At 38.3% G+C, this 26,822-nt stretch overlaps 1 protein-coding gene across 3 annotated transcripts in view; it reads left to right on the top strand.

The window, feature by feature from the left end:
- Window positions 1-7,200: 7,200 nt before the first annotated feature.
- HACE1 (HECT domain and ankyrin repeat containing E3 ubiquitin protein ligase 1) overlaps window positions 7,201-26,822 on the top strand; it is a 103,187-nt gene continuing 83,565 nt past the window's right edge. For 2 of the 3 annotated variants that reach the window (XM_045806983.2, XM_087865345.1), the window contains exons 1-5: window positions 7,201-7,516; window positions 13,087-13,141; window positions 14,496-14,585; window positions 15,342-15,446; window positions 19,874-19,949. In XM_045806983.2, coding sequence (XP_045662939.1) covers window positions 7,441-7,516; window positions 13,087-13,141; window positions 14,496-14,585; window positions 15,342-15,446; window positions 19,874-19,949 — 402 coding nt within the window. In that variant the 5' untranslated portion in view covers window positions 7,201-7,440. Of the gene's footprint in view, window positions 7,517-13,086; window positions 13,142-13,942; window positions 14,084-14,495; window positions 14,586-15,341; window positions 15,447-19,873; window positions 19,950-26,822 lie in introns of those variants that run through there. The other variant, XM_045806984.2, reaches the window with a different exon arrangement.

Genomic DNA, 26,822 nt, shown 5'->3' with positions numbered 1-26,822 from the left:
AGGAGTGTGTGAGAGAGACAGTGTGTGTATGTAAGAGTGTATTTGTGAGGGAGAGAGGAGAGAACGTGTGTTGGGGTGTGTGTGTAATACACAGTTACACCCCAGCGGGATGCCTCTGTTCTTCCCTGGCGCGGGAGCTGTTCCTCGGTGTGCTGCTGGATGCCTGTCCTGAGTAGCTGTCCATCCTTTGCAAGAGTTGGAAGGAAGTACCTGCAACCCATCTCTAGAAGATTGCCCCCGTGTCAGGAAACTGATTTTACCAAATAGTAGACTGGATATTAAAGTTGTCACACATGGACATATGGAGAATGGAAATGTGAGGAGAGGTTACACCACACTTGAGAAGGGAAGCACCTACACTTGGGCCCATTTCTCCTTGAAATACCTCCTGAGGGAGAGTCCCGCACTTGGAGGGAGGAGGAGCCGGATCCAGGGACAGCTGATCCCGAGTGGAGCTGGATATCTACCAGACCATCCTGAACACCCATGAATTCAGCCTGAGATGTAGGAAGATACATCTGGATCTCTGCAAACGAACATCTCCAGCGCTGAGTATTGAGGTGCAAAGCGGGGAGCCGTGAATCCGCACACAGATATCAGAAGATAAATGGAAGGGGGAGGGAGCTGAGTGCTTGGGGCCGGGAAGTGGTAGCCACCTGCACTGGGGAGTGGGCCGGACTCGAGGACCGGCACCAGCGAGAAAGCAGACTGAGACCGTGAGCCCGGGAATGTGTGCGACCAAACTGAAAACTGGAGCTCTGGAGCGCTCCCTGGAACGGGACTGAAACCGGGAGCTAGGGAGCACTTGCGACCAGACTGAAAACCAGAGCTCCAGAGCACGCGCGAACCACACTGAAACAGGGAGCTCGGGAGCACGGGTGGGAACGGGGGGCGGCTGGCAGTGTTAGAAGCACAAAGGGCAGAGACATGCCAGCCCTGGAAGTGAGGGCTGGGAGAGCGGCTGTGGGCGCACATCCCCGGATGCTGTGGGGTTTTTAGCAGCACCGAGGGAAACAGAGTTAGAGTGGCCAGTAGAGCTCAGTGGAGACCAGATTGCGATCTCTCTGTTCTGAGACAGAGGCTAGGATAAGGCCACTGCTGCTCTGACTCTCAGAAGAGCCACAGAAAACCACCAGGGAAAGCCGCCAGAGAACAAAAGCCCAGAAATACCGGTTCACATTGTACCCATCCCCATCCCCCCTTGCAGGGGACAGGGCAACTCTACCCAAACAGGGCTGCCTGAGTGTCAGCACGGCAGGCCCCTCCCCCAGAAGGCAGGCTGAAAAATCAAGAAGCCCACATCCCCAAGGTCCCTATAAAACAAGTACACACTGTGTGGGTCCTCGTCAATAATTTGGGCTCTGGGCATCCCTGCAATCTCTCCTCATCAGAATGACAAGGAGGAGAAACCCTCAGCAAAGAAAGGATGCAGAGACTGTGGCCTCTGCCGCAGAACTGATGGATATGGATATAACCAAATTGTCAGAAATGGAGTGCAGAGTAACAATGGTCAAGATGATGTGTAGGCTTGAAAAAAATATTAATGAAAACATTAACGAGAATATAGAATCTCTAAGGGTGGAAATGAGAGCGAATCTGGCAGAAATTAAAAATGCTGTGAATCAAATGCAGTATAAACTAGACTCTCTGAAGGCCAGGGTAAATGAGGCAGAAGAACGAATTAGTGAATTGGAAGATGGGATGGTAGAAGAGAAAGTAAAAATGAAAACTTGGCTCAAAAAAATCCAATCTCAAGAATGTAGATTATGGGAGATTACTGACTCAATGAAACATTCCAATGTCAGAATCATGGGTATCCCTGAGGGGTTGGAGAAAGAGAGGTCTAGAAGAGATATTTGAACAAATTGTAGCTGAGAACTTCCCTAATCTGGCAAAGGAAGCAAGCATTCATGTCCAAGAGGCAGAGAGGACCCCTCCCAAGATCAATGAGAACAGATCTACACCACGTCACATCATAGTGCATTTCACAAATATTAGATCCAAGGATACAGTCTTGAAAGCGGCCAGGGGGAAGAAAATCCTTATGTATAGAGGGAAGAATATCAGAATAACGTCAGACATGTCTACAGAGACCTGGCAGGCCAGGAAGGGTTGGCAAGGTATTTTTTTTTTTTAAGATTTTATTTATTTATTTGACAGAGAGAGGCACAGCCAGCTAGAGAGGGAATACAAGCAGGGAGAGTGCGAGAGGAAGAAGCAGGCTCCCAGCAGAGCAGGGAGCCCGATGCGGGGCTCAGTCCCAGGACCCTGGGATCATGCCCTGGGCTGAAGGCAGATGCTTAACGACTGAGCCACCGAGGCGCCCTGGTATTTTCAAAGCTCTAACTGAGAAGAACATGCAGCCAAGGATCCTTTATCCAGCAAGGCTGTCATTCAGAATTGATGGAGAGATAAGGACCTTCCAAGATTGGTAGAAACTGAAAGAATTTGTGACCACCAAGCCAGCCCTACAAGAGCTATTAAGGGGGGGTTCTATAAAAGTAAAAAGGCCCCAAGAGTGATACAGAACAGAATTTTACAATCTGTAGAAACAAAGATTTCGCAGGCAACATGACATCATTAAAATAATATCTCTCCGGGGCGCCTGGGTAGCGTAGTCGTTAAGCATCCGCCTTCGGCTCGGGGTGTGATCCCGGTGATCTGGGATCGAGCCCCACATCAGGCTATTCCGCTGGGAGCCTGCTTCCTCCTCTCGCACTCCCCCTGCTAGTGTTCCCTCTCTTGCTGGCTGTCTCTCTGTCAAATAAAAAAAAAAAAATCTTAAAAAAAAAAAATCTCTCAATAATCACTCTCAATGTGAATGGCCTAAATGCTCCCATAAATGCCACAGGGTTGCCGATTGGATAAAGAGACATGACCTATCCATTTGCTGTCTACAAAAGACTCATTTTGAACCTAAAGATACACCCAGAGTGAAAGTGAAGGGATGGAAAACCATTTTTCATGCCAATGGACCTCAAAAGAAAGCTGGGGTAGCAATTCTCATATCAGACAGATTAGATTTTAAACTAAAGACTGTAGTTAGAGATACAGAAGGACACTATATTATTCTTAAAGGATGTATCCAACAAGTGGATAGACAATTATGAATATCTATGCCCCCAACAGGGAAGCAGCTAGATAACAAGCCAACTCTTAAACAGAAAAAAGAGACATATAGATACTAATACGTTAATATTAGGGGACCTCAACACTCCTCTCTCAGCAACAGACAGATCACCTAAGCAGAAAATCAACAAAGAAACAAGAGCTGTGAATGACATACTGGACCAGATGGACCTCATAGATATGTACAGAACACTATACCCCAGAACAACAGAATACTCATTCTTTTCGAATGCTCATGGAACTTTCTCCAGAATAGACCATATACTGGGTCACAAAACGGGTCTCAACCGATACCAAAAGACTGAGATTATTCCCTGCACATTCTTAGACCACAATGCTTTGAAACCGGAACTCAATCACAAGGAAAAATGTGGAAGAAACTCAAACACTTGGAAACTAAGAACCATCCTGCTCAAGAATGATTGGGTAAACCAGGTAATTAAGAAGGAGATTAAACAATTTTTGGAGACCAACGAAAATGAAAACACATCGGTTCAAAACCTATGGGGCGCTGCAAAGGCAGTCCTAAGGGGAAAATACATAGCCATCCAAGCCTCACTCAAAAGAATAGAAAAATCTAAAATGCAGTTTTTATATTCTCACCTCAAGAAGCTGGAGCTGGAACAGAAGAATAGGCCTAACCCATGCACGAGAATGCAGGTGATCACGATTAGAGCAGAGATCAATGAATTAGAAACCAGGAGCACAATAGAGCAGATCAACAGAACTAGAAGCTGGTTCTTTGAAAGAATAAATAAGATCGATAAGCCACTGGCCAGACTTATTCAAAAGAATAGAGAAAGTACCCAAATTAATAAAATTATGAATGAAAGGGGAGAGATCACGACCAACACCAATGAAATAGGAGGGATCATTAGAAACTTTTATCAACAGCTTTATGCCAATAAATTAAACAACCTGGAAGAAATGGATGCCTTCCTGGAAACCTATAAACTACCAAGACTGAAACAGGAAGAAATTGATTATTTAAACAGACCGATTCATTATGAAGACATTGAAGCAGTGATCAAAAACCTTCCCCAAAACAAGAGTCCAGGCCTGACGGATTCCCCGGGGAATTCTACCAAACATTCAAAGAAGAAATAATACCTATTCTCCCGAAGCTGTTTCAAAAAATAGAAACAGAAGGAAAATTACCAAACTCATTCTATGAGGCCAGTGTTACCTTGATCCCCAAACCAGGCAAAGACCCCATCAAAAAGGAGAATTACAGACTGATTTCCCTGATGAATATGGATGCCAAAATTCTCAACGAGATCCTAGCTAATAGGATCCAACATTAAAAGGATTATCCATCATGACCAAGTGGGATTCATCCCTGGGACGCAAGGGTGGTTCAACATTCGCAAATCCATCAGCGTGATAGATCATATCAACAAGAAAAGAGTCAAGAACGATATGATCCTCTCAATTGATCCAGAAAAATTATTTGATGAAATACAGCATCCTTTCCTGCTTAAAACCCCCCAGAGTGTAGGGATAGAGGGTACATTCCTCAATTTCATAAAAACCATCTATGAAAAGCCTATAGCGAATATCATTCTCAATGGAGAAAAGCTGAAAGCCTTTCCCTTAACATCAGGAACACGACAAGGATGCCCACTCTCGCCACTATTATTCAACATAGTACTAGAAGTCCTTGCAACAGCAGTCAGACAACAAAAAGGATAAAAGGTATTCAAATAGGCAAAGAAGAAGTCAAACTGTCTCTCTTCACAAATGACATGATACTCTATATGGAAAACCCAAAAGACTCCACCCCCAAATTACTAGAACTTATAGAGCAATTCAGTAATGTGGTGGGATACAAAATCAATGCTCAGAAATCAGTTGCATTTCTATACACGAACAATGAGACTGAAGAAAGAGAAATTAGAGAATCGATTCCATTTACAATAGGACCAAAAAATCATACATTATCTCAGAATTAACTTAACCAGAGAGGTAAAGGATCTATATTCTAGGAACTATAGATCACTCTTGAAAGACATTGACGGAGACACAAAAAGACGGAAAAATATTCCATGCTCATGGATCGGAAGAATTAACATAGTTAAAATGTCTATGCTACCCAGAGCAATCTACACTTTCAATGCCATCCCGATCAAAATACCAATGACATTTTTCAAAGAACTGGAACAAACAGCCCTTAAATTTGTGTGGAACCAGAAAAGGCCCCGAATTGCCAAGGAATTGTTGAAAAGGAAAAACAAAGCTGGGGGCATCACAATGCCGGATTTCAAGCTATACTACAAAGCTGTGATAACAAAGACAGCATGGAAATGGCACAAAAACAGACACATAGACCAATGGAACAGAATAGAGAACCCAGAAATGGACCCTTGGCTCTTTGGGCAACTAATCTTTGACAAAGCGGGAAAAAACATCCAGTGGAAAAAAGACAGTCTCTTCAATAAATGGTTCTGGGAAAATTGGACAGCTACATGCAAAAGAATGAAACTTGACCACTCTCTCACACCATACACAAAGATAAACTCCAAATGGATGAAAGACCTCTATGTGAGACAGGAATCCATCAAAATCATAGAGGAGAAGATAGGCCGCAACCTCCTTGACATCAGCCACAGCAACTTTTTTCATGACACATCTCCAAAGGCAAGAGAAATAAAAGAAAAAATGAACTTGTGGGACTTCATCAAGATAAAAAGCTTCTGCACAGCCAAGGAAACGGTAAAAAAACCTAAGAGGCAGCCCGCGGAATGGGAGAAGATATTTGCAAATGACACTACAGATAAAGGACTGGTATCCAAGATCTACAAGGAACTTCTCAAATTCAATACACGAGAAACAAATAAACAAATCAAAAAATGGGCAGAAGATATGAACAGAAACTTTTCTAATGAAGACATACAAGTGGCTAACAGACACATGAAAAAATGTTCAAAATCATTAGCCATCAGGGAAGTTCAAATCAAAACCACATTGAAATACCACCTTATGTGTTAGAATGGCTAAAATTGACAAGGCAAGAAACAACAAATGTTGGAGAGGATGTGGAGAAAGGGGATCCCTCTTACACTGTTGGTGGGAATGCAAGTTGGTACAGCCACTTTGGAAAACAGTGTGGAGGTCCCTTAAAAAGTTAAAAATAGAGCTACCCTATGATCCAGCAATTGCACTACTGGGTATTTACACAAAGATACAGACATAGTGAAGAGAAGGGCCATATGCACCCCAATGTTCATAGCAGCATTGTCCACAATAGCTAAATTGTGGTAGGAGCCGAGATGCCTTTCAACAGATGACTGGATTAAGAAGATGTGGTCCATATATACAATGGAATATTACTCAGCCATCAGAACGAACGATTACACATTTGCAGCAACATGGACGGTACTGGAGGAGATTATGCTAAGTGAAATAAGTCAAGCAGAGAAAGACAATTATTATATGGTTTCACTCATTTATGGAACATTAAAGAAATAGCAGGAAGATCGGCAGGAGAAGGAAGGGAAGAATGAAGAGGGGGTAAACAGAAAGGGGAATGAACCATGAGAAAATATGGACTGTGGGGAAACAAACTGAGGGCTTCAGAGGGGAGGGGGGTGGGGGACTGGGATAGGCTGGTTTTGGGTATTAAGGAGGGCACATATTGCATGGTGCACTGGGTGTTATCCGCAAATAATGAATCATTGAACATTACATCAAAAACTAAGGATATACTGTATGGTGACTAACATAACATAATAAAAAATTATTATAAAAAAAATAAAGTCACACGTGGAAAAAAAAACCAAACAACTGTGCAACCCCCAATCGGCTATATAGGAGAGTGACAGAATTGAAAGAAGCTGCTCCTCTCCTGTACGACTTTGGAGGGCAGGAGAGGGCGTGGGGCCACACAGCTAGTCTCTCCAGGAACTTGGGGGTACGCCCAGTCTTAGCTTCGCTTCCCCCGCTCGCCTCTTTACCCGGGCTTCTGCGTGGTCTGGGCGCGGAGCCACCGGCGAACCTAGCGTGGCTCCGCCTCAGGCGCGCTGGTCGGCTGGCTCTGAACTACCGTTCCCAGAAGGCCATGCGAAACCGGGAGGGAAGCGGCGGCGGTGGCAGGAAGGGCGCGAGCGGTGGCGGTCGGTGTCCCGTCAGTGGTCGGTCCGGCTGTCCCCGGCTCCCAGACCCAGGACGCGGTCCCCAGCGGCTCGTGCACCTCCGGACGTTAGCTGGGGCGAGTCTGTGCCTGCGCCCTCTGAACGGGCCGGGGGCGGGATGTAGGGCGCTGGGCGCGGAGGCCGCCGGGGCGGCGGGGTGGGCGCGGAGGGCGCGCCGAGGATGGAGAGAGCGATGGAGCAGCTCAACCGCCTGACGCGCTCGCTGCGCCGCGCGCGCACCGTCGAGCTGCCCGAGGGTGAGCGGGGCGAGGGGTAGTGGTGTTCCGGGCATACGTGGCGTGGCGGAGGCGGGGATGGGGGGGGGGCGAGGTCGGGTGGATAAACTAACCCAAAGCCGAGAAAACGCCCACATTTACTTTCCTTAGCTGGGAGGGGCCAGGCTGGAACCCCCGGCCACCCCTCGCCCGCTGGTCCCACCCAGGCAGGTGGGAGTTTGCTGGAGGGTCTGGGCTCTGCGGGCCCTGGTGCTCGGAGAAGCAGGAAAGAAGTCTCTCCCGACCGTCGATTTGGGGTTTTGGCAAAGGGGCAGAAATAGTCGGATGTCGGAGACCCGGATTCAGAAAACATTACAGTTGTGGGTCATTTTACAGTCGTTGATAACTGGGGGTAGAGAGATGCACCAAAATAGTGTTTTTTTTACTTTAAGCTGCAGAGCGGGAATCAAGTAGCCTTTCTTTTCTTTTCAGAAATGGAGAGTACTGTGTTTTGATATTTTGACAATAAACACAAATAAAAGGGTGTTAAGTATCAAATATGTACTCTTAAAGTACTGTGCTTGTGTATACATACACTTTGAAACTATGCCAGCCTGTCTTCATTCATTTATCAGACCTACGTGTGGGTTGGGAACCTTCCTTCCACAGAGAGGAATAAGGCATGATCCTTGTAGTTCAGGAATTTTAGTTCGTTGTGCCCCGGTTTCTTTAGAGCAGGTAAAGCGCTAGCAGTAAAGAAGGTGAGCAATAAAGCCGTTTTGTTTGCAGCCTCATGAATTCTCACTTTTTAGTGGCAGTGGGAGATGGTAGTGCTTCCTCTAGGAGGCTTTCTGTTCCCTGTGCCCCGGTGAGAGAAGGGTTAGGAGGTTAAGGCTGGTGATTTTTTTTTTTTTAATGCATTGTATTAGTGTAGCTTTCATTTTTGAAAACTTTCTTTGAATTGCTGCTGGAGAGGTGATTTGTAGGTTATAGGAGACCTTCGGAGAGAGTCATCTAATAAATGTGGGACTGGGAACTTTGGGGATAATTTTCATGAAAAAATTTCTCTACTTGGGATTAAGAATAGGGATGATTTGTGAGACTTTCTGAAAAATAATTTTCTACTTGGTACTTTGCTAGTATGAAATAGTTGTCTGAAAATGATTATGATTTTGATAACTAGACTTCCAAGTTGAACTACTTTCTGTGTTTTCTTTCCAACTTTTACCTTTGAATCCATACAAATTATTCGTATGGGTTAGTGAAGAACACAGCATGCACAGTTTCATTGAATTGGCAATTGTGTTGCTTAGTTTAAATCCCACTATTTTTTACACAAATATGATTTAGAAGACTTTGATAATGTTTCCTGGTCTTAAAATTAAGTAATATATTTTCATTGTAGAAAATTTCAAGAAGAAGGAAAAATTAAAAAATCTGTTATTCTTCCATTCAGTAACAATGTTCATATATTCTTTATTCCTTCTATTATTTTTTCTGTTTTTCTCTACCAAATTAAGATCATACTGTACATAGTCTTTTATTTTGCTCTTAGAAAACATCACTTTTAAAAAATATCTATAAATATGCCTAATGACATTGCACAATTTCATAGGAAACGTGTAACAAATAGTGAATTTAATTTTTGTTTTGATACTAGATTTTATGAGGAGCAGCTTTGTAGTTTTTAAGTCTTAGTCTTCCTCTAAGTCTTTCTTCAGGATTAATAAGTGGAAGAGGAATTACAGATCTAATTATGTCAACATTTTTAAAGCTCTGAGTCTCAACCTCTCAACTCTTTAGAAAATTCCACCAACAGTCTTGAGAGTCCCTGGAAACTAGAGTAGTAAGTAAAAATGAAACATTTTCCCATGTTGCTAGGCAAGAGTGGCATCTTGGCTTTCATTTGTTTTTCTTTCATTAAAATGAATCTGCTCATCCTTGTTCCTTTGTCCCTAAGTTCTTTTTTTTTTTTTTAATTTTATTTATTTATTCGACAGAGATAGGGACAGCCAGAGAGAGAGGGAACACAAGCAGGGGGAGTGGGAGAGGAAGAAGCAGGCTCATAGTGGAAGAGCCTGATGTGGGGCTCGATCCCATAACTCCGGGATCATGCCCTGAGCCGAAGGCAGACGCTTAACCGCTGTGCCACCCAGGCGCCCCTGTTCCTAAGTTCTGATGGATCTTTCTTTTTGAATTCTCTGAGATTGGCTCTTTCAAGTACATATATGTATGTGTTATAAAAATCTAGTTATATAAATCCGGATTGTTGTGCTTGCATTTTAAAGATTGCACGAAAGTTCTGAGACCTCTCTAAATTTAGAAAATCTTCAGCTACTTATTTTGCTGTATTGGAATTCAGTGATTAATAAGCATCTAATTGGAACACATTATTAAGGTTAGAAAGTTTTTAATCAGCTTTTACTCCAAAATTAACTTTGTTGCATAGGATTAAGCTGCAGATTTGATTTACTGTATTGGATTCTGGTAGAACACATTTATGTTTCTTTGGGATGATGAAAACCTGTGTATTACTGTGAAGTAATATCACTAAATAATGGAGTGCAGGTTGTTGAGTCATCCTGGGCAGGGCTAATATAGGAATATTCTTGTGAGACAGGAAGTGAAGAGAAAGAAATAACTCTAGGGATATGGATTCTCAGTGGACTTTAAAAAATTGGTTTATTTTGTTTGATTATGTGGGAAAATAGTCTTAAATTACTGAATTTACAGTGAATGTAGCTTGTGTTGTAAGATAATGGAACTTGAGCCCATATTAACCTATATTTGAATGTTGCTTAGGGTGATAATCAGTTTTTTAAAAATTACCCCCATTTGCTGGTTTAAAGAGAAATAGTATATAATATAATGAATCTGAGCCCCCTATTCTTTAAGGTTTCCTTTTAGTTGTGGAGTCCTGGAACTTTATCAACTAATCAAAATGGCCAACATATCTAAAAAAGTGAGAGATTAAGCTTTTTTTTTTATCACTCTGAAAACTTTAATTATATACCTAGTTCTTAAGGTATGTTCCTGAGTGTGGAGAATGAAGCACATGAGAACAAATTTTATTCTGTTCTTTCATAGTATACTATTTCCTGGATAGTCTCCTCCTAGCATCATAGTTGTGGTTATATTTATTTTCTCATACCATTTAGTGTATGTGAGCTATATTTTTATAAGGTTATATGTAAATTAAAAAGTGAGATCTATATCTAAATTTTGTCTAAATAAACACCCTATTAAATAAAACCCATGCAAACCTTATGAAGCTCATGCTCACTTTAAATTATGTACTAACTTGATTTATAAGTTAAAATTAAAAATAAGGGTACTTCCTGTTTATGACTTTGTTTATTATGGAGAGACTTAATGAAATTGTCATGGTTTGGAAGTTCAGATGTTTGTTGGGGCATGTATCACATGAGAGATAAAAAATGTTGCTATGCCCAGTGAGGCTGAGTGGAGTATTTTTCAACTGCTGGTGGTGATTCACTGGTAGTTAATGAGAACAATTTAGTGCAGTCAGCATTTTAAAAAATGAAATAGAAGAGAATAAAACAAATTAGAGTGTATTGCACATAAAAGACTAAGTATTGTATTGTAGACCTTTTGGTTACTGTATGTAGTATACCGGGTGTACTATAAGATTTTTTCTGTGTGGGCTCTGGAATCAGCCAGGTTTGAATTCAAGCTTAATGACTTAATGCTACCATCACACAGTTTGTTACTTAATTTAGTGCTTAGTTTTTTCATTTGTAAAATGGTGATAATAATAGTACCTACTTCATAAAGTGATAGGATAAAAGAAATGATGCATGTAAAATGTTTAGAACAGTGCCTTTAAGATAATCATTTAAAACTTTTGGGCTTCTAGGACTAGGATTTTTTGGTATTATTATTTTTTTGTAGTGAAAGAGTTGTTGCTTCTGTATGCTGAACTTGTGAACAGTCCTGACTAGGACTAAATTGCTTTTCAGGGATATACTTACACATAGTGAAATAATGAACAAAGATGTGAAGAAATGGTGATAACTTTTTTCCTTCTCCCTGGTGTATATTTCTTCAGTATATATTTCTAAATATGTAAACTGCTTTTTTCAAACATAATCACAATACGATTGGTAGAGCCGACACAAATGACAATCATTTTTTTTTTTTAAAGATTTTATTTATTTGTTAGACAGAGATAGAGACAGCCAGCGAGAGAGGGAACACAAGCAGGGGGAGTGGGAGAGGAAGAAGCAGACTCATAGCGGAGGAGCCTGACGTGGGGCTCGATCCCACAACGCCGGGATCACGCCCTGAGCCGAAGGCAGACGCTTAACCGCTGTGCCACCCAGGCGCCCCGACAATAATTTTTATTATCATCAAGTCCTTATTAAGTTTTCTTCTTGCAGAAACATTCTCTTACAGTTGGTGTGTTTGGATAAGTACCCAGAGTCCACATACTATACTTGGTTGATCATTTCTTAAGACTCTTTTAATGATAACAATTCCCCTTTTTTCTTCTTTTGTTAAAACTTTTTATTTTAAGTAATACAAGACTTACAGAAAAGTTGCATAAAAGTACCCAGGTTTGTCTGATCTTTTTTCATGATGTGCTGTTCTTAGTGGATCGTATCAGAGGCTACATGATATTACATGATAACACTATGTATTATATCTGGTGGTATTGCTGTTTATCAGTTGGTCAGGGTGGTATTTGCTGGGTTCTCCACTGTAAATTTACTGTTTTCCTTTGTAATTAGTATTTTGGGGAGATACTTTGATACGATGCAAAAACCCTTTTTCCTCCTGAAACTTTAACTCTTTAATTTTAGCATTGGCATTAATGTTTTAAGAGTTGTCAGAGTTACTTCTCTGTAAATAACTTACAAAAAACCATAAACCTCTAAAATGCATTGATTTGAGAAATGACCATTAGTAATATATAAAAATAAATCCAAACAAAGCTGAAATTTACATAAGTATAGTCTAATATCATAGATATTGTTGACTTTTAACCTCTCTCTTTGGGTCCTATTTCTGTGAACTTATTCTATAAAAGATATAACTGAAAATGTGAATAGTGTAAAGTAACGGGAAAGTAAGATTTTAATGCTGTTTTGTAAAAGCTTCTAAAATAATTTACTTTGTTATAATATTGGCAAGAAGCAAGTACTAAGTATATTTAATGTTTTAGAATTATTTTAACATATATATGTATATAAAATACCTATATATGCTTAAAGTTCCTCCAAACTACATGTAAGTTTGATAAAACATGAAGTCAGTAAACACTTTTTTGGAAGTAAAAGAAATTTCTGTTGATAAAGCTACAGAAAATATTAGGTCTCATTTTCTCCGTCAAATCCAGAACCTAAGCATTTTGGTGATGATGTAAAGGGGCCTAGCATTAGAATAAGAAATTCTGCATTGTTGCAAATTTTGAAATGCTTCTGGTATTCTGCACTATCTTTAGCCTTCTTTCACCTCTTCTCACTTTTTATATGTAATTAAGAAAACTCTGAGGTAGTTTTAAATATCACCCTTTGGGGAAAAAATAGGACGTAAATTAATTCTTTTTATGTTTTTTGTTTAGTTTTTGTTTTGTTTTGTTTTTTACTCAGATAACGAAACTGCTGTTTATACATTAATGCCAATGGTTATGGCTGATCAACACAGGTGAGTGCCTATTTCAAATTTATGCTTTTTGTATAAATATACAAAAGAAGGGTGCCTGGGTGGCTCAGTTGGTTAAGCGTCCGACTCTTGATCTCAGCTCAGGTCTTGATCTTAGGGTCATGAGTTCAAGCCCCATGTTAGACTCCACACTGCATGTGGAGCCTACTTTAAAAAAGAAAGAAAGAAACAAAACCCCCCAAAACTAAAAAAAACCCTCAAAAATATGAGAATTATAAGTTTACCTATGTTATGTACACATACAAGCACACACACAGTTTGATCATAGATGTTGTCCAGGGACACGTTACTTAACCTCTGTTACAGTTTATTGTCTGTGAAATAAAAACCAGGATTATCCAAGGTCTATCTCAATTGTAAAATTCTATGGTAAGAGATGTTCTCAACAAATTATCAGATATTAAGTTATTCAGTTGGTCACTGACAGAAAAAACATGGTGATGGTTGCAATCAGAGATCACTACTGATCTTTATTGCAAAAGGATAGGGCTGATGGACAGCTTACTTCCTAATGTTCTACTTTGTTGTTCTTTTGATTGATGTAGTGTGGACACTCTTTTTACAGGGCTCATATGAAGTATAGTTATCTGGCTGGGTGATAAGATGTTTATACTTGTAGCAGGCACTGCTATGGTTAGCCATTGGGTAGTTGGTATAATAAGGTGACAAGGAAACTGTTTTGAAACAAGTTTAAAATATAAATAATTTTTTGCTTTAAACTTCCTGTGTGATACAACTAAAACATGTTTAAATCTGATTTTTATTTGGCCAAAATTAATATAGATAGGCTATACGTTTTGCAAGGGGAGCAGCCAGCCCAACTCTGTTTCTCAAGAATCTAGGAGGAATTGAAGCCAACTTAGGTGTCTTCAGAGCAGATGATACAGATCAGTAGATGAGGAAAACTTCAACACCAGTTTATAGGTCAGTGCAGTTTTTTTTGTTTGTTTTTGTTTTTAAGATTTTATTTGAGAGCAAGAGAGACAGAGCACAAGCTGGGGGAGAGGCAGAGGGAGAGGGAGAGGGAGAAGCAGACTCCTCACTGAGCAGGGAGCCTGATGCGGGGCTCCATTCCAGGATCCTGGGATCATGACCTGAGCCGAAGGCAGACGCTTAACTGACTGAGCTACCCAGGTGCCCCAGTGCAGTTGTTTTTTGAATGAAACTGTGCTGGCTACCATGCTATGCTTAGAGAATAGTGCTTTGTTTTTTTGTTGATGTAGGACAGAACTTTTTGGATAATTGGTTAGAGTAACTGAAGGGCTATTAACTTGAGTTAATATGTTTAAAAAGCATTTTTTTTTAACATATTGACTTTTATTTTCTTTTGGCTTAGGTCTGTTTCTGAGCTACTATCAAATTCAAAGTTTGACGTCAATTATGCATTTGGACGTGTGAAAAGAAGCTTGCTTCACATTGCAGCAAAGTAAGAAGGAAGATATTTTGGATTATAGTCTGGTCTAGCACAGTGATCAGTAAGCCTTGGATCAGTGTTGTCCCACAATATTTATGGGAAGAGATGAGAACGGACTGCTGAATGGTTCTTTATTCTGTTTAGAGCATAGTGTGCTCTGTTTGCATTCTTTTCTAGATATGTTAACCTTGAGACCAGACTCAAGTCTCACATCTACTATCTTAGCTTGCTGTAGAGCAGATCAGTAGGTTGTCTTTCCTGCATGTACTTGAGAGGGTACATTCACTGACGTTTTTCTCTCATCCTACCAGTATGACATTTTATATGTTAACTGCACATGAAGCCATTGACTTTATATTTTTTACTTAGGTGTGAGAATGATTTTTATCCATAATCTTCCAGCATGTAGTCAATCAATTATTGATATCTAACTTCCTTTCAGGACTTAGGTAGATATGTTAAAATTAATTTTTCATAATAAATTTGGCTTCTGGAAGGCCAAAAAATTGAGAATACTGTGTTTCTTTTATGTATTAATACTTTATTTTGCTTTATTTGAGCATCTCAAATACTTTATAGCTTTCATAATAGAATGTACCTTTTTGAAAGTAGAGGATATTTACTATTTGTGACAAGTTAAATCAAATTGTAGGTGAATAACGGACCTCAAAAATAATGTGTGTAATAGAGCTTTTTGTTTTTTTAATTAAGGTATGTCACTGTGGCTGTTTATTGAATGTATCTGAACTGTTTTTAATATTGTTTTAGTTGTGGATCGGTGGAATGCTTGGTCCTGCTATTAAAGAAAGGAGCAAATCCTAACTATCAAGATATTTCAGGCTGTACACCTCTTCATTTGGCAGCTAGAAATGGGTAAATATTTTGTCTCCTTGAGTAGCTTAAGTTGTATTATCAGTTATGAGTATTCAAGGCACTCTTGATTTGGTGATTTTTTTTTTTTTTACTAATATTTGCCTTGGGAAGAGGATTGTGGGTAATTATATTCAATATTTAAATAACTATCATATTTAACAATTTATTAAATTGTTTACTAATACTTTTTTCTTGAAAATATTCTTGAAGTTCATTTTTACTTGTATTATAATGATATTTTATTTTCTAAAAAGCGTCATTGTCACCTCTTTTTTTGGTGTCCTTTTTCCTGACCATTCTTTTCCACATCTACTTCCATACCTTATTTTCTAAATTGCTTATTCAGTTAATTTTATTGATGGGATTAAAGACAGAATAAATATACCCAGCTTATTTATAACTTTTTGAGAATGGGCTATACCATAGTAAGCTTTCGAAATTAGGGTAGCTTACTCCTTTCAGTGCCAAAGGTTATTTTTCCTTTTAATTATGACAAAATTTTTCTAAATAAATAATGTCTTTAGTACTCTTCCTTTTGAAATTTTTTATTAAATAATTTTTCCCCTTATCAAGGTAGTATTTCCAAAATGTAAATATATTTTTGCCTTTTCCTGATAACTCTGGTCTTCATTATGAGCAGCTTTATGTTATTGTGTGCTGTTTTATTTTATTTTATTTTTTAAAAAAATTATTTATTTGAGAGAGAAAGAGAAAGAGAGATGCTTGAGGGAGAGAGTGGAGGCAGGGGCAAAGGGAGAGTCTATCAAGCAGACTCCCTGCTGAGCATGGGGCCTACGACTTGGGGCTCCGTCTCAGGACCCTGAGATCATGACCTGAGTTGAAACCAAGAATCAGACACTTAGCTGACTGAGCCTCCCAGGCACCCCCATTGTGTGCTATTTTAAACTCTACTATACTTTTTATGGCTTTCTTTCTCCCTTTTTTGTTGAGAATTTCAGATGTCACATCTCTGTGTCTGCCTCTACTTACCACTATTTTTTACATCTTAAAATTCTTTTGGGCTGAGGGGTGCCTGGGGACCCAGGCTCAGTTGGTTAAGTGTCCGACTCTTGATTTCAGCTCAGATCATGATCTCAGGGTCCTGGGATCGAGCCCCACATTGGGCTCCACACTCAGCAGGGAGTTTGCTTGTGATTCTCTCCCCCCATCTACCCCTCCCCCCTCTCTTGTGTGGGAGTGTGTATGTGTGTGCGCTGTCTCTCTAAAATAAGTAAATCTTTAAACAAAATTCTGTTGGATTCAGAAACCATACCAAACGCCTAGAATTATGTTTAAAATGAGATAAGTAGCATTTGACTCAGTGTTTGAAGAACTTATATTTATAAACATGTTTCAAATGATATAAAACATATATATAAAAGTATATTGCTGGGGCACCTGGGTGGCTCAGTTGGTTAAGCTTCAAGCTCTTGATTTCAGCTCAGGTCATGGTCTCAGGGTTGTGAGATCCAGCCTGGTATTGGGCTCTGTGCTGGACATGGAACCTGCTTAAGATTTGCTCTCTCCCTCTCCCTTTGCCCCTACCCCCCTCTGTCCCTCCCCCTGTTTCTCTCACACACACATACACACAAAGGTATATTCCTATGTGTTTCTTTTTTTGTTTACTTTCTCTCTCTTTTTTTTTAAAGATTTTATTTATTTATTTGAGATAGAGCATCAGTGGCGCGAGAGAGAGGGGCAGAGGGAGAGGGAGGAGCAGACTCCCTGCTGCGTCCAATTCCAGGACCCTGAGATCATGACATAAGTCGAAGGCAGATCCTTAACTGACTGAGCCACCCAGATGCCCCTCTTTTTTTGATTACTCTTGAAAATATTTTTGTTTCCTGTTTTGACCTGGAATTCTAGGTAGTTGATGTAGTTGCCTAACTGAGATATGGGACTAAAATTGTATACTGCATCATTCTGAGACCAAATTTTTGCATACAAGGATTGAAGTGGAACCAAAAATATAAGAACCATAGTGATATCTAGGTTGGACAGGGGAAAGGCATACTCCTTTGATCCTGTTTTGTCTGATCCATTTCTTGATTTAGCATGTGAACCAGTTGTCCACTGTTCTGATAGGTAACAAGGTATCAATGTGCTGATTAAACAACTGGTTTTATAATAATTAGCCACACTGGTTTTGTTTGTAGGGTGTCACACCCAAGGTGATAGATCTTGTTGAATTAATTCCTTGCTGAATTGATCTCAGATCTAGATACATTATCCCAAGCATTGGTAGGATAGTGACAAAGCTCTTTCAAAAAATTACACGTAGAAAAATATCTCAGCAACTGCAAGTGGAAAGAGATTAATGCAATGTGGGGATGAAATATCTATTGCCATTGTAGTCAGAGACTTAAGTCATTTAGGAGATTATTACTTTTTTTCTTCTTCTAACTTTGTTGAGGTATAAGCAACAGAATTACAAGATTTTTAAAGCATACATCGTTATGATTTGATAGACCTATACATTGTGAAAGGATTCCTTGCATTTAGTTAATAAACACATCCATCACTATCACCTTACATATTTATCTTTTTTTGGGTGGGTGTGTGAGAACATTAAAGTTGGAGACTGTTACATTTAAAGGTGAAGAAATATGACAGAAATCACTTGATTCACACGGCAAGTCAGTGAGGAGGGAAGGAATAAGAAGAGTTTGTAACCCTAACGTAATATCTAATTTGGATGCCTTTCTGTTTCTCTAAAGATTAATTTTGATATTTAGTACTTGACTATTTTAGTTTTTGTTACTGGGTGCCTTGTACAACTTAGAGTTGCTCCATAAATGTTTGCTGAGTAGCTTGAGTACATGTTACTTCCCGTAGCTTCTGATGTTTTCAGAAATAGCTTTTTATTACAATTTCTTTATGAGTTCAAATTTGTCTAGATTGAAGCAGAAGTTGGAGGGGACTTCTGCCCCTTTTGCTTGGCCATCAGTTTTTGGGAGTTTGTTTTTTGTTTTGATCCCTCAGTTATCATTAGATGAGTAGTATAATTCTTCTGGCCTGTTTTATTATTCCTCTCTTTAACCGTTAGTGCTGGGTGCGTTGGTGCTTAATTGCCCTCCTTTCCAGTAGAAGACCCATTAAGCTACCACCGAGCACTAGGATGGTTTGCCCCTGTGTCATTTGGGTTACCATAAGCTTCCCATAATTGTTGCAATATCTGGGCAGGAAAATAGTTGCTTCCTGTACAGGAGGATCCAGTGTTGCTCATGATTATACGAGATTGTTAAAAAAAAAAAAAAGACTTCAAAATTGTTGTGTATTCTTAGGTTGCATTTTGGTCAAATTTGAAACATGATTTTTTTCTGTATTTTTTGGGCTAGGTTGTGACCTCATAAAGGGCAAAGCCCATGTATTAATTAATATTTTAGCTCTAATTCTTGGCAAAATAAGTGCTCATTTAGTGAATTGTTTTGACATACTGAGATTCTATAAAGTATCAATAATGATTGTTAAATGAGAAAAAAAGCATGCATTTCTCTCATCGTGCTCTCTGTCTTTTGTGATTCATTTTTGGGATAGGGAGCATTATGGATTGCTCCTTTTCTTTATCGGCTCCTCCTAAACACCTCCTTGGGACTATTTCCCGGCTCATTTCCACCTAAGTGTTTATTTTGGCCATATGCCAGTAGTCTAAGACAGGCTCTTGAAGATGTTTTCGAAATCCAGTTGTCACACAAACACATGTTGTAAACAATGTATTAATTTTAATAGGGCTGTCTGGTCTGTTGTCTCAGGATTATTGAAGATTTATTAACTACGGTGTTCAGAACAGTGTATTAGATAAGATTTGTAAATGTTGAACTTACAAGTTTACTCAGAACTTTCTCTTTCTTTTCTTTGATTATAATGCTGTTTTTAAATGACATTTAATTTCATTTCAGATACAAAAACCAAAGCTAGAAAAGTAATTTGTTCCACTTTAAAAAGATTTATTCAGTTAATAAAAATTTTAGCTATTAACTTAAAAGATTGAATAATTAATAGTAAAGTTTTATTGAGTTTCATTGAGAGCAGCTAGCTGTGCTTAATATTGAGTTTATTAAAGAAATACACAATTCATGGCTTGAAATTTATGATCTAATTGAGTAAATAGTAACATATACACGTACATACTCTATTTAGTATCTGTTCTGTATATATCATATATAGTACCATATATGTAGTATATCCATATGTTAATACCATATATGTAACATATGGTACATAATATGCTATTACATATACACTGTTACATATTTTTTATATGTCCAATTTTTCATTTTATTTCAAATGTTTTAATGTTTGTTTAAAAACCTATAGATTGATACTTGCCATCAGTTAATGTTGAGTGTAGTCAGTATTTCAGTAAAATAATTGTCATTTGCTTATTTTTCTCTTACCAGTTATCTGTGTCTCTTTTTTCTTTTCAGGCAGAAGAAATGCATGAGTAAATTATTAGAATACAGTGCTGATGTCAACATTTGTAATAATGAAGGCCTTACAGCAGTAAGTGCTAAGAATTTTATGTGACAGTTTTAAAATACTTTTTAGAAAATAATATTGAAGGTGATAATAATGCATAGTATAGTGCAAGTGTTTCTGCAGGTTACTTCTTTGTGTAATTAAGAAGATGCAGAAAGATTTGAAACATAGTTCTCTGCTGTGTTTATTAAGAGAAGTTATGGGTTCACTATGTTTCTCCTTTCTCCTTTTTGTTTGTGACCTTTCATTTAATTTGAAGGCTTATTCCTCTAGCTTTTGTTACTGACTTTCAGGGGATATTTTAGGAGCATCTCTGCTGTGTTATGAGTTCATTATAGGAGAGCTATTTTTCATTATGACTTTTAAATTTAAATTATTTTAATATGTACATTTCAGAAAAATTGCATAGCTAGGTGGAAAGGAAAAGTAATGAATGGACTGATCACTAACTGTATCGTCTGTCCTCAGAGATAATCACTGTTAATATTTTGTTCTATATCCTTCAAACTTGTTACAGCTTACCTGAACTAGTACTTTTACCCATTTTGCTGTGTCACTTTCTTTTCAAAAATAAGTTAATGTATTTTTGACCCATATAGATGTTTATTTGGAGGTAGTGTGGGATATTTCTGAAAAGATTGTTGAAATCCAAAAATTTTTTAAAATTTGATTTTTATTTTGATTCCAATACAGTTAATATACAGTGTTATATTAGTTTAAGATGTACAATTTATTGATTCAATAGTTCTGTACCTGAAATTTAAAAATTTTAATCATTGTCGTCATTTAATGGAGCATTCTTCATTTTAGAAGTAGAGATAAAATAGAATTATGAGATTATTGAGAAATTATTTTGAAGTTGTGACAGAAGATGTTAAATTTTATATATTAAATTTTACCTTCCTATATGTGATGTTATGCATGTATGAATTAAGTGGATGGTGAGAATCCTTTCACAATGTCTATCAGGTCAATATGTTATATACTTTAAATATCCTACAATTTTATTTGTCAATTTTACCTCAATAAAACTGAAAAAAATTTTTATTAAGTTTTTAATTTTAAGTCCAGTATAGTTAACATACAGTGTTTTATTAGTTTCAAATGTACACTATAGTGATTCAACAATTCTATACATTATTCAGTGTTCATCATGGTACGTGTACTCTTAATCCCCTACACCTATGTCACCCATCCCCCCACCCACCTACCCTCTGGTAACCATTAGTTTGTTCTCTGTAGTTAAAAGTCTGTTCCTTGGTTTGAAAAAAAATTTTTTTTTTTTACCTTTTTGGTAGTATTTGTAGATTCTGAATCTTTTAATTTGTGGATAGAGAATATTATTTATATACCATGCCAGTTTTCAAGACTTTCAGATTAAAAAATTTTTTGAAAATGGGGGTGCTGGGCATAAAAAAACAGCTTCCCTAAGATTTGCTTTATTCCGTGAATGCCTCAATCATTATTATATGGAATCCACAGTTCCTGTGATAATCTGGATTTTGTTATATATTAACAACATAATGCCATCTACTCTATAAAGAAAAACTGTAGAGTGAGTATTTACAAGATGCTTAGTGATATGGTAGCTACTACTGAGGATTATAAAACTATGGAACTGACATAGACCTATCCTTAGGACACTAGTATAGGCAAGATAAGATGATCAATATTAACATACTCTGTTTAATCACTTAAATTTTTATCTGTTAATTTCTCCCTATCACTCCTGAACTTTTAAGAAAAGTAGAGTAGAAAAGTTTTTAAAATCAAATTTTTACCTAAAATATATATTAATGCATATATTTAAAGAGTCAAATGACTCTACAAAGCTTGTTATAGAAAAATAGTCTCTGCACTCTTTCTGCCTGGGACCAACCTTCGTGTTTTCTCCTATGGCCCTGCATGGTATAGTGTGCCTCTTGGAAACTATTCTGGCCACCAACATGATTCTGCCTAGTCCCAGACCACCATGATGGAATTAATTCAACAGCTGGGCCCATTGACCCCCCCCCCCTCATCAGATGAAGGAAGCGGGGCTGGTGAAAATGTGTTGCTGCAGGACTGAATAGTTGCCACCAAACATGTGGGACAGTAAAGCCAATGGCTCCTGAGTTGGAAGAAACCTTCAATGAGGAGCCAAGAGCCCCAGGATTTTTCTTACAAAAGGAGAGAACTGTTGATTGCATGCTTTCTAGGCTGATCACCCTCACAAAGGACTCCTCATATTTCTTGCTTCATTTGTTGTTTCAACAGGAATTTCTTGAATACCTACTATGTGCTAGGCCTTGGCTCTTGTGGGATAGAGTGATGAATGTGGTCCTTGTCCCCAAACTTATAAGGAAGATAGGAAAGTTTTTTTTTTCTTCCAAGTTTTTATTAAAGTTCAAGTTACTTAACATCTAGTGCAGTATTGGTTTCAGGAGTAGAATTTAGTGATTCATACAACGTCCAGCGTTCATCACAAGTGCCCTCCTTAAAGCCTATCACCCATTTAGCATATCCCCCCACCCGCTGCCCTAGTTCGTTCTCTGTAGTTAAGGGTCCTTTATGATTTGCCTCCCTCCATGTTTTTATCTTCTTTTTCCTTACAGAAAGACTGGAAAGTTAGCAGTCAGTGGTAATACAGTGTAATGAATGTCAACATAGGAGACCGAGATGCTATGGAAGTCCTAGCAGGGGACTCATCCTCTCACCTAGGGCATTAGAAGAGGCATTCCAGGGACATAGCACATGAGCTGAGGCCAGAAGGACAAACAGAAATTAGACTGGTGAAAGTGGTAGTTGTGGGGTCGGGAGAAAGCTGGGGAAGAGAATTTTGGCTCTATGGAATAGATTAGTGAAGGCTTGGAGGTGAAAGAGAGCATGCTACATTAGAGTGGTGAGCTTAACTGTTGTTCAGGTACCTTGGGGGTTCAGAGCCTTTCCAAAGGTCTTTGGCATGGATAGTTATGGGGATCACTTTCCAGATCTTTAGCTTCTAGATGTGCTTTTTTCTTCAAGATGATGTGCTCAAGAGCAGCCTGCAGTAGAGAGCCTGCCCTTCCCACCTTCAGCTTCAAAATCACTCTCCCACCACTTTTTTTTTTTTTAATATTTCACGTATTTATTTGATAGAGAGAGAGTGAGAAAGCACAAGCAGGGGGAGCGGCAGAGGCAGAGGAAGAAGCAGGCTCTTTGCTGGGCGGGGATCCAGGATCCCTGGGATCACCACCCGAGCTAAAGGCAGATGCTTAACTGACTGAGCCACCCAGGTGCCCTCTCCCACCATTTTTTGAACGAAGTACATTTTATGCTCACCCATCCTGAATATTACTAAGGCACATTGTCAAGAATGGCCTGGGGATAGTGGCAAGCAAAAGAACAGTTCAAAGTATTGATGTCTGCAAAGGCTCTGTCATTCAGCACCGTAAACCATAAAATCATGGCAGGATTTCGTAGATTTTTCCCTGCCTTATACATATTGTTGTTAGGGGTGAGGTAACTGGACTTAATTTGGTTTGTTTTGAACTCAGCAAAATTATAAAAGTGGAGCAACAGGAGTTGTGGAATAATTGTTTGATGAAGTTGCCTATAACATTCCCCAACAACTGTCAGAGAATTCATTGCCTCTAACAGAGGTCTATGAGAACAAAGCAAAAGAACATCAGTAAAAACTACTGAAGGCAATGTTGACTTGCTTTACACAAAATCAAGGTGAGACATGTATCTTACCTATCTATCTCAGGACAAGGGAGGAAATAGGCAGTGACCGCTAATGGTATTGGGTTTCTTTTTGGGGAGATGAAAATGTTCTAAAATTGATTGTGGTGATGATTGCACAACTGTGAATATACCAGAAACCACTAAGGTGTATACTTTAAATAAATGGATTGTATGGCATTTGAATTGTATGACATTATGCCTCAAACAAATGTACATCTATGTTGTGACCACCCCCGAAAAGGAAATACTCTCTTGACTTTCTTCCCCAGCCTCTATAAACTTCTAACTCTGTAGTTAGCTCTTCTCAACTATTTTAATAGATGTAAAAATTTTGTTTCCTCACATCTAAATAACACGCTACTATTGCTGTTTTTTGATTTTTCAGTTTTAGGCATTACCAGTTGACTTTATGGAAGATAAGGTTATTTGCTATCTTTTTCAGCCCCACCTCCCCTTATCCCATCATGTACAAGCACATTTCCCTCACACCTTTCCAATATAGTTGTAATTTTAATTAGATTGTTTTTCAGTATTTTGATTTTTTTTTTTAAAGATTTTATTTATTTGACAGAGATAGAGACAGCCAGAGAGAGAGGGAACACAAGCAGGGGGAGTGGGAGAGGAAGAAGCAGGCTCATAGCGTAAGAGCCTGATGTGGGGCTCAATCCCATAACTCCGGGATCACGCCCTGAGCCGAAGGCGGATGCTTAACTGCTGTGCCACCCAGGCGCCCCCAGTATTTTGATTTTTTAAAAAATTATATACGTACTATTCATAGACCAAATAGTTTGCTGTAGTTACTTTTCTTTATTACATAGTATTTTGATTTTCATGTAGTTAATAATTGCATTCTTAAAAAATTGAGATAATTGTACATTCATATATACCTGTAAGAAATAATACAGAGGAATGCCTTCTATATATTGCCCAGTTTCCCTCAATGGTAACATTTAACAAAACGGTAGTATATTACCATGACTAGGATATTTATACTGATATGATTCGTTCCGATTTCCCCAGTTTTACCTGTTTATTTGTACCCAGTTTTATATATGTGTGTGTGTATGTATAGTAAGTTCTATACAGTCTTGTTACCTGTGTAGGTCCGTGCGTCCACTACCATAGGCAATATTCTGAACATTTCCAACTCTACAAAGATGTTTTGCGTTGCTCTTCTTTTGTAACCACACCTTTCCTCCCTTTCATCCTATGCCTAACCTTGGCAACCACTAATCTGTTCTCCATTTCTAAAATTATGTCCTTTTAAGAATGTTATATAAATGGAAGCATCTTGTATGGAACCGTTTAGGATTGGCTTTTGTGTGTTCATCATATTCCATGGAGAGTGACCTAGGTTGTTGTATGTGTCAGTAGTTTGTTCCTTTATATTGCTGACTGGTATTCCTTGGTGTAGATGTACCATTGTGTGTTTAACCATTTACCTGTTGAAGGACATCTGGGTTATTTCCTGTTTGGGGCTATCTTGAATAAAACTGCTATAAACGTAAACATTAGTATACAGGTTTTTGTGTGGAAGTAAAACTTTCCATTTCTCTAGAATAAATGTCCAAGAATGCAATGGCTGGGTTGTATGATAGTTTCATGTTTAGTTTTAAAATGCACTGCCTGGCTTTTCCAGAGTGCCTGCAACATTTTATACCCTCAGCAGCAATATATGAGTCATCTAGTTTTTCAGCATTCTCCCCAGCATTTGACGTTGTCATTGTTTTTTATTTTAGCCATAAGAATACGTGTGTAGTTGCTATCTCATTGTGGTTTTAATTTGCATTTGCCTAATTGACATCTTCTCATGTGCTTTTTTGCTATCTGTGTATCTTTTTTTTTTTTTTAAGTTTTTATTTAAATTCCAGTTAGTTAACCTACAGTGTTATATTAGTTTCAGGTGTGCAATATAGTGATTCAGTGCTGATTACAAGTGTACTCCTTAATCTCCATCACCTGTTTAACTCATTCTTCCCCTGCCCCCTTACCCACCTCCCCTCTGGTAACTGTCAGTTTGTTTTTGTTTCTTGGTTTGCCTCTCCTCTCTTCCCCCTCCTTTCCCCCCATCCCCCTGGCTTTTTTCTCCCTTCTCTTGTTTTTTTTTGTTTCTTAAATTCCACATAAGAGTGAAGTCATATGGTATTTGTGTTTCTCTGACTGACTTATTTCACTCAGCCTAATACTGTCTATCTGTGTCGTTGCAGATGGCAAGATTTCATTTTTTATGGCTGAGTAATATTCTCTTGTATATATATATCTCACATCTTTTTATTTATTTATTTATTTTTTATTTTTATTTTTTTGGTTTTTTTATATCACATTTTTATACATTCATCAGGTGATGGACACTTGGGCTGTTTCCATAGTTTGGCTGCTGTAGATAATGCTGCTATAAACATTGAGGTGCATGTATCCCTTTGAATTAGTATTTTTGTATTCTTTGAGTAATTTCGCTGTCCATATATCTTTCTATGTCAAATATCGTTTCATGTCATTTGCCCATTTTTTAATTGGATTTCCTTTAACTCTTGAGATGTGAGAGTTCTTTATATACTGAAGATATAGGTCCTTTATCAGGTATATGATGTGCGAATATTTTCTCCTAATCTCTAGTTTGCCATTTTAATTCTTTATAGTATCTTTCATATGAAGGTTTTCAATTTTGCTGAAGGCCAATATATCAGTTTTTCCTTTTACGGTTTATGCTTTTGGTATCAAGTTTAAGAACTCTGCCTGACTCTAGATCTTGAAGATTTTTTCAGATCTTTTTTCTAAATTTTTATTATTATGTATTTTACATCTAAATCTGTGATCTATTTTGAGCTAATATTTGTGTAAGATGGGATGTTTAAGTTGAGGTTCTTTTTTTTTTTTTTTTTTTTGCTCATCAAGTCCAATTACTCGAGCACTGTTTGTTGAAAGACTATCCTCCTGCATGAAATTGGTTTTGCATCTTACTCAAAAATCTGTGGGGCATATTCATATGGACTTTTCCCTGGGTTCTTAATTCTGTTTCACAGATCTATGTGGCTGTCCTTTTGCCAATACCACACCGTCATAGTAAGCCTTAATATCTGGTTGAGTAATTCCTCCCACTTTATTTTCCTATGTCAGGATTGTGTTAGCTATTCTGGTTTCCTTGCCAGAAATTTACAGATAGAATAAATTTATTTATAGTATAAACTTTAC

Source organism: Ursus americanus, chromosome 11 (genome assembly GCF_024610735.1).
Source record: "Ursus americanus isolate L20-20 chromosome 11, mUrsAme1.1.p, whole genome shotgun sequence".
Taxonomy (NCBI): Eukaryota; Metazoa; Chordata; class Mammalia; order Carnivora; family Ursidae; genus Ursus; species Ursus americanus.
Note: the sequence above shows the minus strand (reverse complement) of the source record. Positions and strands in the feature narration are given on the sequence as shown.